This window comes from Macrotis lagotis, chromosome 4 (assembly GCF_037893015.1).
Source record: "Macrotis lagotis isolate mMagLag1 chromosome 4, bilby.v1.9.chrom.fasta, whole genome shotgun sequence".
Classification (NCBI taxonomy): Eukaryota; Metazoa; Chordata; class Mammalia; order Peramelemorphia; family Peramelidae; genus Macrotis; species Macrotis lagotis.
In genome coordinates this window covers 87,025,487-87,040,930 of record NC_133661.1, presented here as the reverse complement: position 1 = coordinate 87,040,930, position 15,444 = coordinate 87,025,487, and the positions used below count along the sequence as shown (strand labels likewise).

Genomic DNA, 15,444 nt, shown 5'->3' with positions numbered 1-15,444 from the left:
TATTCTGACTCTTGAAGGGGACTTCTTGTATTTATATACCACCCCCTTCACATATTCCACAAATGAAAAGAGCCCATTCATGGCATACCTGTCTCATTTCTTTGTAGCTGTGATGCTTAAAATCCAAGTCATCAGTAGTTGTCATTTCATTCCTTCTGTGATAATAGTTATTAGGATCTAAGGGGAAAAAGACAACTTTTTATTTATTCAAATAAATTCACCAATCTATTGAATACTTACTATGTACCTAGTCTTTTACTAGTTGCTTTTGTGGTCACCAAAGACATGTTCAATTTTGTCTGGGAAGTTAAGAAGTTTTTGTTGTTCTTGTTCAGTTAGTCTCAGTCAAGTCTGATTCTTTGTCAATCCAGTTGAGGTTTTCTAGGCAGATACTGGCATTTCTTTCTCCAGCTTATTTCATAAATGAGGAAGCTAAGAAAAACAGTTAAGTGACATGGTCAGGGTCACACAGCTAGTAAGTGTCTGTGGCCAGATATGAATTCAGGAAGATGAGTCTCTCTGATTCTGAGTCACTTTATCAGCTTTGCCACCTAGCATGCCTAGCATCCATTAAGAGGTTTAGAGTGAAAATTAGGAGTTGCTTGGAAGAAGAATGAGGAAGGTATTTTTAAACCTAAACCAAGTCATGAAAAGTCATTAAAGGGGAAAAACCATTATCAAGCTATAACATCAGTGGCTTTAAGAAGTTGCTACTAGTCTTTTTTAAATAGCAAAGTATTTTTAATAGTCTTTGAGATGTGGCTATAGTATTATCATTAACAAATAAACTGGTTTTTGTTATTTGTGTCATGTATAGAAAACCTCCTAAATAAGATCTATAATTATTCAAATATTTCAGCATAACTATTTTACAAAGAAAAACAAAGACAGAAATAAAATAAAAAACCTAGGTCCAGAATTTAACCAGAGGAAAGCATATTGGATTTTATTTATTAAATTATATTGTTCTTTATGACTCCAAGTTTTGTGTTCTTTGGTTTTCTGAAACAATGTCTTTATGACTCCAAGTTTTGTGTTCTTTGGTTTTCTGAAACAATGTCCATATTTTTTAGGTAATCATTGTCTAAAGAATTAAAATCAAGGCAGCTGTGTGGTACTGTGAATAGAGCACCGGCCCTGGAATCAGGAGGACCTGAGTTCAAATCTGACCTCAGACAATTAAAAATTGCCCAGCTGTGTGACTTTGGGCAAGTCACTTAACTCCACTGCCTTGCAAAAAAAAAAAAAGTAAAGAATTAAAATCAAGACTCCCCTAAGGGCATTGGAGTGGCCTACAATGAGTGTAAGGTGTAAGCAGTAACACATATACAATGAAGAATTGCTGAAATAATGGCTAGCAGTATATCATTATACAAGCAGATTGGTATGATCAAGAGAACAGTAGATCATATGTTATGCCTTTGTATTTGGGGGCCAAAAAAAGACAAGATAGAAGAATGAATTAGAAATGACAATACACCTGCTACAAACATTTTAAGACAGATGGGTAAATATGAAATGGGCCAAACATGAGTAAACATGAAATAACTGCTTTTTGTCATGGACTGATAAATAGATATCACCAGAATACTGGAATTATCTTGCCAATATTTGCCAAGATCTTCATGTGATGTTCATAAAAACAAGCTCAAGTCCGAAATTAGGATGAATCAAAGAACAACATATCTTGCAAGTGAACTAAGAATAGGTAAATTTGGGGTAGATACTGAGTGCAGTGGAAAGAGGCAGGAAGACTAGATTCCTGAGTTCAAATTTGACCTCAGACACTTACTACCTATGTGACCCTGGACAAGTGACTTAGCTCTGTTTGCCTCAGTTTCTCATGTAAAATGAGCTGGAGAAGGAAATGGCAAACTTCTCTAGCATTTTTGCCAACAAGACCCCAAATGAGGTCACAGAGTCAAGACATGACCAAAAGGACTCAGCAAAACAATAACATCAGCAACATTGGTGAGTTGCTTAAATGTGAAAAGGGAAAAGGGAAAGTCTCTGAAGGCATTAAGAATCTATAAAACACTAACTCTGAAAGTGTTTACTTAAAAAAAAGAAATGAAATACCAAAATGATACCACATCACCAATGATTTTGAAAAAACTCTTTCTGAACTTGAATACATGAATCCATTGAATTGACCAACCATAACCAAAGAATGCAGTTTAAAAAATTGTTATCTTTTATAATTCACATGAGTGAATATGATTTATGACAATAGACAGAGTATAAAAACACATCATAATCAGCATACAATATATTGAGCTGTGACCCCATAGTGAGAATTATCTAGGAATACTCCAAAGGATATGAACCACTAATTCATACCACTAAGGTAGAAATACACAGGAAAGTATTTGAAAATTTGTAGAAATACATGTTATAATTATAACAAAACCTCACCAAATTTGAACACCTATCTTTTTTATTAAGGGTAATGAAAAAATATGGAAAGAATCTGGAAAACAAAAGAATACCAGAAATTCTGGATAGCTTTAATAAATAATTAAACATGAAAGTTGAATGGTTAAGCCAATATCAGGAGTCAAGGCAACACAAAGAATAAAATAAACAATTCCTTAGAATCAAGAGCTATATTACAGTCTTAAAAAAAAAGGAAATGCAGGAAAAAAAGAATCTCTGAAAAAGGAGGATGTGGAAAAAGGAAAAAATTCTGGTCCTCTATTTCATTGGTAGAAATCCCACACAAGAAAAATACAAGGCACATCAAATTCAAAAGAGAAATGTGTGCCTTGAGTAAATGAATGAATGATGATGTTAAGAGAAATTAGAAACTCCTAATTTTCTGTAAAACTGGAAAACATCTGTTCTAAGTAAGATCCATAATTAATGACTCAAAGGCTTCATGGTGGCATATCCAGATTCCTCTCTGATGCAAGCTTGATTCCAACTCTGTAAACAGATAATACACAGGAAGGTGGAATGAAGCTGGGACTTCATTGATGATAGGAAATACTACTGAGGAATTACTCTGGTGATGCAGGTTGGCACTTTTTCTGCTGCTTACGTATTCTTTAAAAAGTGTTGGCCAGAACACGGAGACATTAAATGGCTTGCCCATGATCCCATGTCTAAATATATGTCAGATACAGGATTTGAAGCCAGATATTCCTTGCTCCAAGGTCAGCTCTCTATCACACAATGTTTCCTTAATAGGAGTCATCAGATGGAGAAAGAGAAGATAAGAGAGACAGACAGAGACACATGGAGAAAGAGAAAGAGAGAAAAAGGCAGACGGAAATAGACAGATGGAGATTATATACTAGACTCCCTCAAAACAAGGGCCAATTTTATATGTCCAAGAAATTTATACAAGGCTTTCACAGCTGGACTCATCCAAAACAAATTGACAAGTTCAAGAAATAAATATTTTGCCTGAAACAAAAAAGGAAACAAAAATTCCAAGGACAATTAATTACTGATTCAATTATTACCAAACAAGTCATCTGAAAGTATCCTAACATTTAAGCTTTCTTTACTGATTCCCATAGACTCAGTTTTGCCCTCATGGAAAACTTTTTTAAGTTAAGATCACAACATGGCAATGGCAAAGAAAAAATAATATAAAACAAGACAACTGTAAATTATCTCCATGGAGGGAACTTATTATGTCTGCTGTTTTAACCAGATTAATGGGGAGAAGGTAACACATATAAGTGGTTTCACTACAAGTTAGTTGGAGTGGCTCAGTGGTTTTTTGGCTACTGTAGTGTCTTCTTTCATGTCATTTATACTGAGAAAAGTGTAGTGATTAATGATGTTAAATCATTTGAAAATTATGGCATGTCAAATTTCAAAGCAGTTTATTATTTACACAAGTTTTACAATTATTTTTTCAATTGATTCTTTTTACAATCCTGATAGAATAGATACTACATTCATTTTACACGTTATGAAGCACAAACAAAAAAACTGAGGTTCAGGAAGGCCAGGCAATGTGCATGAGTTTACATTGCAAGTACATTGTAAAGATACAGTTCCCAAATAGATTTAACATTCTGATTTTGCAAAATGTTATTCCCATCTAATGATAAAAGTAGGTGCCACAAAGTGGTTACTTCCATTTACTGGCCATCAACTTTACATGGTCACAGCTGAAGCTTTCTCTTATTGATAAGACAACTGTGTTCAAAAAGTACAGATCACTGGTTATTTCAGAGATAGTCTTCAAAGATAGAGAAAGCACATTGTCCCATGGTAAAGATTTTTTAGTTGTTCTTTTTTTAAATTTTTTAATCTGGGACTGTCTTCTTTTCTGAGGTGACTCCATAAGGTACTGTTTGTAAACACCCAAACCAATAATAAATGAAGCAAGATTTCTAATGATGAAAATGGGCATAGATTCAGAAGAATGTGGCAAACATTTGAATGTCCCTTTCTCTTGCTCATTTCAGAGGGTAGTTGAACAGATTAGAATAGAGGAGCTAACCTAATATGGGTTAAACTCTGTGAATTATTTCAGGCATAATGACACCACAATTATTTCTAGGCTTCCTCGGGATACTTCAAATTATTTATGACACATTCCTTATTCTGCCTCACTGAATCCTTATGACATGGACTACAATGAATAATTCTACTTTATAGAAAGGGAGGTTAGCACAGCACAAGCCCCCATAACAAAGATTAAACTGGAAAGTTAAATACAATCTATAGATCCAGTATGTGGCTTTTTACCCCCAAGAAATGAATAAGGGTGGGAGAATTCATCATCAGGGGTTGGCTATAAGATGACCAATTGTTTTGGATTCAGTAAGTCAGAAAGACTATATATTTAGTCAAGGAATGAAGGCAGTCTGTGGATGTGAAGGAAATAGTCACTCCAAGAAAATCAAAGAATTTTTGAGGTGATGAAGCAAGGAAAAACGTGGAAATGCTAAGTAAAATATGCTGAGTGAGGGTTGGACTAAATGACATCTCAGGTCCCTTCTATCTCTGTGATTCTATGAAAAACAAAAAGAAGATACAGAATCTTATAATCACCTACCAAAGATCTCCAGTTTTTGTGGATGAATTTTTTTGAAAGCTATGATTATCATCATCATCATCATCATCATCATCATCATTGCTATCATTTATAACAGCAATTGACATTTATATTCAAATTCATTCAACCTCTATTTAGTATCTATTAGACATAGAGCACTAGGAAATAGCAATATGGAAATGAATAAGGCAATCTTTATACCCTTGGGTAGCTTCTGCTCTAATAATTGGCTTTCAAATTCCTCCATAAACTAGCCCTTCTTCCCTTTCTAGTCTTCCTATACTTTACTCCCTTGTATGTCCTCTGCCATCCACTGACACTGCCCACCTGGCTCTTTCTTTATTTCCAAAAATCCAAGTGTTTACATTGACTGACCTGCACACCTGGATTCCTTTCTGTCCTCATTTCTGCCTCTCGGTTTCCTTGGCTTAAAGTTCTACCTTTTGGAAGACTCCTTAGCCAGTTTTCTTTAATCTTAGTGCCTTCCCGCTAACACTGCCCCCAATTTATTTTGAATATATCTTCTTTGCACAGTTATCTGAATGCTGCCTCCCCAATTAAACTGAGATCTCTGAGAATAAGAGCTGTCTTTTGAATTTCTTTGTATCCCTAGCTTAGCCCAATATGCATATTACATAGCAGGGAGGGCTTAATAAACACTAGTTGGTGAGTTTTGTTTATATGTAGTGCTTTCTATACATTAGGTTGTTGTACCAACACATGCTTTGTGTTATTGATGTTAGCCCAGCAACGATTCTAGAATGCCATAATTATAAAGTATTGGAATTTGTCATATGGGATATGATTTCAGACTGTAAATTTGGTTTATTACTTGAGATGTCACTTTGATATTTCTAAAAAAAATGTTTATGTTGGCATATCAGTAGTTCTCCATGAAAAGGAAAATGTCAATGGCTGCTTAAAAAGAATGCTGCCTAGCCTTACTCATGTGAAATCCACTCTGGGCAGATACAGTTTTCTGGAAAGGTTAGGGTTTCCAGTTTTGTGGAGGGAATTGTAGAATCCCCCCAATCATTTTATCTTTTTTTCTACTTTTCCCCTTTGAACAGGAAAAACCTTCAATTGTAGCACCATGAACCTGTTTGTTAAAATCCATGAATACAGTGAAATTCTAAGGAATAAATTGACTATTCCCAAAAGATTTTTTTTCCATTTTACCCTAGATCAGACTGATATAAATTAGTTTTTAAGTTTTCTCTTCTATACTTTGTATATGGTCAGCCAGAAGGGAAAACAGGTCTACCACCATTCTGAGACCCCTAGATCAATGACAGATTAATAAACTAGCTAGTTACTACTCTGCATACATTGATTTGCCTTATCCCAAGTCTAGTTGAAATCCAGAATAACTGCCCTATCTTATAAATATTCTAAATATCTTGACTCTCAATTCACCCTCATTGCCTCACCTTTTGAGAGGTTGGAGGGTAGAGCTCCAAATTCCTCTTCAAGACTTCTACTAAGGAGAGTTCACAGTCTCCCTGTAAGTTCATTTTTCAACAAAGGGTATCTAGGTGGTACAGTGGATAGAGCACTGGCCTTAGAGCCAGGAGAATAGGAGTTTGAATCCAGTCTCAGATGCTTGACATGGGGTGACCTTGGGCAAGTCACTTCACCCTGACTACCTCACATATAGGGCCATCTCCAGTTGTTCTGATCCTTATCTGGTCACTGGACCCAGATGGATCCAGAGGAGAAAATGAGTCTGGTGATTTAGCACAGCACCCCACTCACTCCAATTCATGTGTTTGTCATGGCATCGCCTCCCTGATGTTACAGTCTCCTTCGAGAATGAGAGACAAACATTTTATCTTTTTCCAATAACTGCTCTGCCTGGTTTCTAATTTATGGAATAAGATGTCCCCCCAGGGTACCTTACCTAGTGGCCTATCATTAATCCCTCTCATCAAGTTGTTTGTGTGTGTGTGTGTGTGTATTGTCTTCCTCAATTAGATTATGATCCCTCCTGGCAAAGGAGGGATCAACTTTTTTCTCATTTGTATCCCCCCAGTACTTAGGTAGGGCCTAGCAATAAATGTTTATTGAATGGAATTGAATATTGTAAGAAATGGCTCAAAGGCAGACCTCCTTTCTTTTAAAGAGATTGTCATTGCGGAAAAAACTGTGCCTTATAACATCAAGAACGTTTTTACTGACTGGTTCTTTGATCTCCTCAGCTTAGTCCCAGTCAGAATCTATTCTATACAGCAGGAACTATGTTGCAAGTTAGCAGTGACCTCTTTCCCATCCCCAACACAGTCCAGGTACAAGACCCAATGGCCTCTGATACAACCCAGAAGTGAGATCCTGCAAGCTCCAAACAAGAAACTTGGAGAAGTGCCCCCTCTGACACAGGAGCAGAGCTCAATATTAATACAAAAGTCAAAAAACAGGTTGGAAAGTGCTGAAAAACAAACAACCAAGCAAACAACACACACACACACACACACACACACACACACACACACACACACACACACAAAAAAACTTGAGCATAAAAAGTTGCACAAAGTCAGAGGCCAACAATGTCAAAATATCAAAAGCCTTAAGGAAATGTCACTTGGTCTCAGCCACCCAAAAAACTCCTAGTAAAGCTCAAGAAGAATTTTCAAAATCAATTAAGAGAAATAGATAAAAAAAAAATTGTAAATAGAAATAAGTGTGATTCAAGAGAGTCATGGAAAAAAGTCAACAACATGCTAAAGGAAATACAAAAAATGTAAAATTAAACTGACAAAAACAACTTTTCAAAAAAAAAGGTAAGATTACCCAAATGGAAAAAAGGTACAAAAAATCTAGTGAAGAAAAGAACTCTTTAAAAGGTAATACTGGTCAAATGGAAAAGGAGGCACAAAAGCCCATTGAAAAAAATAATTCCTTAAATATTATAATTGAACAAATGAAAGTTAAAGACTACATGAGAAATTAAGGAAGAATGAAACAAAATCAAAATAATGAAAAAATAGAAGAAAATGTGAACTATTTCACTAGAAAAACAAATGGCTTGGAAAACAGATTGAGGCAGGAGTGGAGGGAGAGATGGGGAAAGAAAGAAAATCAAATATCTCAAAGTAAAGAAGTTCATATACATATTAGCTTATATTTCCATATCACTTTAATGTTTACAACAAAAGTCTTCCTGACAAGAATTTTCAAGGTAGGTAGGTAAGTAGGTAGAGCAAATGTTATCAGAAACCCCATTTTACACATACATTTTAGTACAAACATGGTTTAGAAAGTATGTTTTCTGTCATAAACAAAACTAATTGAGACATTCAAAGAAAAACTTAGAAGATTGTGTACCAGGACAAAATGATACAAGCTTAGAAAATGGGTAGTAATTCAGGTTGGGCAAAATACTGGAAATTTTTTAAAAGTATTTTAATACCCTGCAGTGAATTGGAACAAGATGCATTCTCTTTAATTTTTCTACCAATATATTTTAAAGGGAAGTAAATGAATACTTTTATCATTTTTTTTACACTCAACTTATTCACCTACTTATTTCCTAAAGGCATTTGATACCCAACAAGTCTTAGGAACCTCTTTTAGCAATCCTTTCAAGTCCATTTCCTTCAAACAGAAGTCATTCCTACAAAGTACTTGAAAAAAATGAATAAAAACTGAACACAATACAAAAAGACTACAAGTTTGAGAAATTCACATGTTGCTGATCCTAATCATTTGCTGAGGATTATGAACCTGGCCACATGACCTGCCTTTATTATATTCCATTATAAAAATTTCAAAAACAATTTCCATCAAACCTTTCTCAGCCAAAGATTTCTTTCTCTCCCTTCTCTCTCTGCTCTATCTCTGACTGTGTCTCTCTCTCATTCTTAAAGCATTCCCACTAAGTACTTAATATTTTGTATTATTAGAGGTTTATTGTTTTTTTCCTTCTTTTTCAGTGATGGCCCATATTCCAGAAGCTCATCTAGGGGAGAAACCGGGACTTTCTTCATCAAAACTGATTGGCCAAATTCAAGAGCTGCAAATGAATTTTAAAAAGACTGGGGAAGTTTCATTAAAAAGGAACTCGGGCTAGAAAAGCAGAACAATTTATCAGGCAAACTCTTAGTCTTTGTTGTGTCTTTACTGTGAGATTTTGGAGAACTGAGGAAGAGCAAAGAAGGTAACTGAGGCAGGTCTTGGAGACTGGACAAAATAGTAAAGACTAAGGTATGGCCAAGCTGAGCCCAGAGCAACCTAGAAGATTATAGGGCAGGAGCTAAATTCAACAAGTTCTCCAGTTCATCCATGTTCTTCTTAAACGGTAGATATAGAAATACAGAATAATCCAGATGCGGTCTAACTGTGACTGAAATAGGATTCCACTCTCTCTCTTTTTCTGACCTGGTATTCTTTCTCATACAATGAATGGTCATCTCCTTTTTTTCATATCACACTGTTGATACAAAATATTTTAAGAATCCATTATTTCATCACTATAGGAAATTCCACTTCTGGAACAAATTCAGCTCTTCCAAGACTTATTCAATTATTTTTCAAGAACTGCTATGGTCAAAAAGCTTTATCATTTGGTCACCACTTTTCTAGTGATGTTCCTCATTCATTCATTCAACTAATTAACAATGGTGAAGTACTTATAATGTGGCAGGCACATAAAATTAAGTGGGCAGGAAAGAAATATAAAACAAATCTCTATCCTCTAGGAATTTAGGTATTACGAGACAGGGAAATTATCTAATTAAATACATAAAATATATGAAAATATATGAAAATAACTTCAGGGGCAGAGAGAAGGTGAACAATTTGGGAGGAAGCGTCACAAAAGGAGGTGACTCTTGAGCAGAATAATGGAAAGAGCTAAGGCTTCCAGGAGATGGATGAAGAGTATTGCAATGAGGGGTTGAGATACTTGGTGCAAAGGTTCAGAGATGAGAAATGGAACATTATGTAAATCTTAGGGAGGTTTATCCTAATTCAGCAGATACCTGGTCTGTCATTGGAACTTTTCAACTTCTATTTTGTTAACTTAGCTTTGAAGAACCTAACATGGATTTCATATTCTAATGAGCTCCCAGTAGGTCTTCAGTAGAGCTTAGAGACTGTAGGTGCATAAGTGCTTGCTGAATTGAATGTCAGATGATCATTAAAGGCTTTATGACAAATGGTTAGTTCTTTTTTTTTAATCAATGATGTCCTATCATCTTAATGAACAGACAGACCAATGATTTCATGGTCTTCTCCATTATTCAGCAATTGACTTGGAGGACATGGGACCAAAGTTGCAGAATGGAAAGATGTCTTTCTCTCAATGATGATAGGCTTTATTGGGCACACACTCACCTATCCTGTTACTTAAGTAGCAAGGAATTTCATACCTGAGTTTTTCTTGGTTGTTGTTCATTCCTTTCAATCTTGTTAGATCTTTGTTCAACAAGAACAATTATTCAACTTCAACTTTTCCTTTCTCTAGCTCATATTTACTGAGTAAATTGAGACAAACAGGGTTAAGCGACTTACCTATAGTCACACAGCTAGTAAGTATTCCAAGGTTAGATTTAAATTTATTAAGATTTAGTCTTGATTTCAATGCTGGCATTTTATCCATGTTACATGCCACTTATATAATCCTAAATTCTTCAACTTTCAAGAAAATGAAAAGTTAAAGAAAGTTAAAGAAAGTTGACCAAAGTTAAAGAAACATGACCAGAAAAAACAGACGTAGAACTTGGTGACTCTGAATAAGACTCCTAAATTAATCAAGTGACCCTTAGCAAATAATCTCTTCCAAGATACTTGAGGCTCCCAACTACAATACTTATTTGAGTAATCTCTAAGTAAGGCAGATATAAGAATAAAAGACAGTAGGGAGAGAAATGAGTGTTGACTGAAGACATGAAATAACCAGTCAGCTAGTCCCTGTAACCTTTGATCCTGGTGTAATAAAAGAAGGGCAAATACATAGGAAGGTTGGGTAAACAGAGAGGAGATCATTAAAACACAATTAGATATAAGCTCCTTGAGGGCAGAGACTATCTTTCTTTTTTTTATATTTATTTTTCCAGTGTTTGGCACAGTGACTGTCACCAAGTAGGTACTGAATAAATAATATTTATTAACTGACTATTAAAAAAGGGTTGATAAATCAATAAACTGCCTTGTTGGGAGATGTTTTCCAAAAATGTTTGGGTGTTTGTGATATTAACTGGACCCCCAAGAGAGGGCACAGAGTCAACCCTTGTCCCTATTTTTGTCTTAAAGTTTAGCTTCTGAATACCAATTTTCAATGTTAGTTATCAATTAATTCTCAATTAATCAATGTTTATTTACCATAGAGGTCCCCCCCCCCCCGGATTAGGCTTATAGGGACACAGGCTTACAGCTGGAAAGAACTTCAAAAAACATCTAACCTATAATTTACAGATGAGGAAACTGAAATCCAGAGAGTAAGGGTTCAAACCAAGATCCTTATGACTCCTAATCAGGCAGTATTTTATAATAATGTTTCTAAAGGAATGTCATATTTTGGGGTTGTGAACAGAATTTGGAGTTTTTATGTATTACATATTTAATACATACATACATATATATATATATATATATATATATAGTATAATTTATCCCTTTGAAATCTTGGGGGTTAGAAGCACAGTGATCTTGTGACCTGAAAAATGCAATAAAATTTTGTCCTTCCCTTCATACCAAAGAAATCTATTTATCCTTTTTTCTTTTATTTGGTGTTTACAGTACCTTATTGTAAAATTTGAGTTAAGTATTTGGTAATAGGCTCTGTGTCACCTGCTGGCCTTCACATGTCATCTTTGGCTTCTGTAAAATCCCCCAAATTCCCATTTAATTTCTTACTGAAATAGACTGAAACCATAATGGGAAATGTCAGATTGTGAAAGGGATAACTATAGATGGAGAACTCATCTGGGAGTCAAGAGACTAGTCTTCACATTTTCTTTCTCACATATACTTTGAGACCCTGAGCAAGGTTCTTATTGTCTCAGGCATTCAAAAACTATTGTTTTCAGAGAAGTTGTCAATTTGCATTGGGAGGGGGAGTTTCCTATCTGAGAGTTCCTCATATGGTCGTTCTATGTTTTTGAAGAGGACCAAAGGACTAGGTCCTATGCAAACACTCAACTGGGAAATCTAAGTGTTTGAATTACATAAGATTTTTATTGTAATGGGGTCTGACCTGATTCAAACAGCTGCTACTGCTCTAGGGAAGCCAATCAAAAATTAATGAATTTTGTTTCTCCCATTTGTAGAAGTATCTTCTTAGTGGTTCTGCTGATCAAATGAGGTACTGTATCTAATAAAATACAATACTATTGCATTATTATTGATGGAATCTCCTTCAATATACTAGATAACCATTGCCCTACAGTTTCCTCATTGGCAAACGGGTGGCTTGAACTCAGTGGTCTCTAAAGTCTTTCCTTGCCTTGAATCTAGAATCCTCCATCAGACCAGTAGCATATTGGGGTGGGGTGGGGGAATTGTTTGTTTTCAAGAATTGATGGAGCAGGTGCTTGAACTCAGAGGGATAACAGCTGAAATCTTCACTACAAAGCAGGGCAACCAGAAAAAGAAATGAAAGAGTAAGCAGTATCAGTTACTCCATCCTTCCTGATTACAGGAAGCCTAATCCTAAGGATCTCAGAGATCAGCAGTGCTATTTGATTAGCTAGAAATTACATTTAAGGGAATCACTGAATCTCAGGATAGAAGAGACTTCAGAGGCAACCTGACTGAACAAGAGTCCCCGTGGTTACAGGTCTGATCAGCAATGATCAGGCTTGTAGCTGAAGGCTTCCACTGAAAGGGAATGTACATCTTTTTTTAAGGCAGCCCATTCTATTTCTTCAAAGCACCAGGGAGTAGAAGTGCTTTCATCAAATGAAATTTTGCCCCTTTGTGACTTAGTCATTGCTTAGTTCTATTCCTGGAAACCAAGTGGAACTATTTTTCTTGCCTTCTAAATAACATTCTTTTTTTTTAATTTTTTTTCTAAATAACATTCTTGCAAATACTCAATGGTAGCTAATCTGACAAATTATGACTAAAGAGTCTTTTGTTGCTTTAATTTACCTTTACAGGTTATTATTCCAAGGCTTTTAAGTATACTGGTGGCCCCTTCACTTTATGTCTCCAAATTATCAAAACAATTACTACAATAAACAAAGATTAATAAAGATATTTGATCCCAAGAAGTCAAAGTCTCTGACTGGGGGCCAAGACAAAAAAGGAGAAAGGGGTGGGAGAGGGAAGATGAGAAACATTTTCATGCACTAGGGACAAAGGTTCACGTTGTGTGGGTCTTTGAAAGCATGAATAAATTATGTTGGGTTTGGGGCACACTGACCCTCCTGTGAGTCATACATTGAGTGATAAAAGAAAGCTATATCAAATTCTGATATAATCAAGTGCCCAAGTTGCTGAAAGTCTCCATTGGTCCAAGGCTAAAAGGAGTGATGGCCATTGAGAGCTAGGAAAACACAAATAGATCACAGGGTAAAATATAAACCTGTCTCCAAAGAGCTCCATCTATTAAAGAGAACCCCAGGTAACCCTGTTGAATATAATGAACTTTGTTCCAAGCCAACAACTGATAATCCTCATGACAAGCCTGTCCCTATTAAGGAAGGGAAAGCAATAACAAGGAAATCATAGCCTAAGATGTGGCAAAGAGGTCAATCAAGGTCATGTCTATCTTGATAGTTAATTAGTGTCAAAGAAACCAAGTACAGAACTATAAAGATAGGAGTATATCAATTTGAGTTTATTTATTAGTGTCACTGTTTCAAATAATTCTTATCTCATGAACTCCCTAGAGGGCTTTGTTGCTCATATGAATTCAGGAACACAATTTGATTCCTTTAGTGGATATACATTCTTTAGGCAGAAGCATGGCCAATTTGCAGCAAGATTGACAAGAGAAGCTGTCAGGGGGGAAAAAAAAGCTCTGTTATGTTGCTGTTTTTTCATTTCCCAAACAGAATCCAGACTGGGCATTGGAGCTCACAAGGGAAATCTCAAATTTATTATAAGAATATAAGGATCCCTGCCCCCCCCGCAACCAAAGCAATCTAAACTGAGAAAACAGATCTTGCTGCCAGTGACTAGGCATTTTCTCCATCATTAGAGTTTAGTTCTACCTGGTTAAGTGGAGAAAAAAAGACTTCAAGACCGATGAGATAGCAAACTTCTCTTTCTGTCAACAGGTCTGTTTGTGGGGCTCCTAGATTCAGAACAATACAAATTCCAAAATGTGATCGAGCTTCATTTGATCCTACTTAATTCAGGGACAGGTTTGTTATCCATTGGCACTGGTTATATTCATGGTCTAATTTGATAGGCTTATCATAATCTAAACAAGACCAACTTTTCAACTACCCCCCCCCCCCCAGTAAGATAGTCAGTCCAAATCTCTTTTGCATTTCTTTGCCTTTTATTGAGAAGTCTTTGTGGTATTCTAGAGACTTTTTCAACTCTTTCAGTGTGATTTTCCAACAATAGCTTTTTTTTTGAAAGCCTTGCTGGTATTAAGATCTATTTCATTCATTCGGACTTTCACAGGGTTGAAAGGAGGAAAGGAATAGGACCAGTGATTTTTTGTTTTTGGTCTAGGCTTACTTCTGATAAAGAAAATTCTACTAATGCAGATTGGCATCTATTCTACTTATAGTCTCTGGAAGTTCCAGTGCTTTTGAGTGACTTGTTCTGGAGCATGCCAGATGCTGTTAAAGATGCTGTGCCTGACTCTTAAGTCTTCTCACTATTTACTATCTAGAGGCCATGCTGCCTCTCACTTAAAGCTTATACAAAATATACCCCATGCTAGAAGCCACTGTACTCCTTTGATGAAAATATATGTGCCTGATTAACATTGTATTTGATGCCGAAATTCAATACATTATTGAAAAAATAATATTTGTAGTTACATCTGTTTTGAATTCTTATTTAGGACTCTGATATAGATGTAAGAGATAAGTTAAGAGAGGAGGACCTTTGAGCTTGAATTTTATTTCTGGTATGAATATTCTTGCAATCAATGCAATATTAATATAGTGGATATTTACATTCTCTTTAATACATTGTTTTATAACTGTAAATTTGTTTTGCTGCAAAGCAAAACAAAACTTCCCAGAAAGCCTTCATCAAACTTGCCCTTGATGTATGCTTAGATCATTTTCATAAAGTTTTTATAAGTGAAGAGAAGGAAGACTTTGTCAATGTGTGCTCTTTTCCTTGAGTTTGCCAAGAAAAGTATCAGTCACATTCTCCACTGTTTGGACTCTTCCAAGTCTATACATACTCCATATTCTGGGCTATGCTTCCTAACTCTAAGAACTCCCAATGAAGAGTAAATTTGTGGGAAGAAGTCCCAGTTGCTTTTTTGCCTTCCTGTGTCCTTGTCAGCT

General features: G+C 35.7%; 1 protein-coding gene across 1 annotated transcript in view; it reads right to left on the bottom strand.

Moving 5' to 3' along the window:
• Positions 1–15,444, bottom strand: part of CPXM2 (carboxypeptidase X, M14 family member 2) — a 219,341-nt gene that overhangs the window by 53,738 nt on the left and 150,159 nt on the right. The window contains exon 7 of the mRNA XM_074233422.1: positions 89–177. Coding sequence (XP_074089523.1) covers positions 89–177 — 89 coding nt within the window. The remainder of the gene's footprint in view (positions 1–88; positions 178–15,444) is intronic.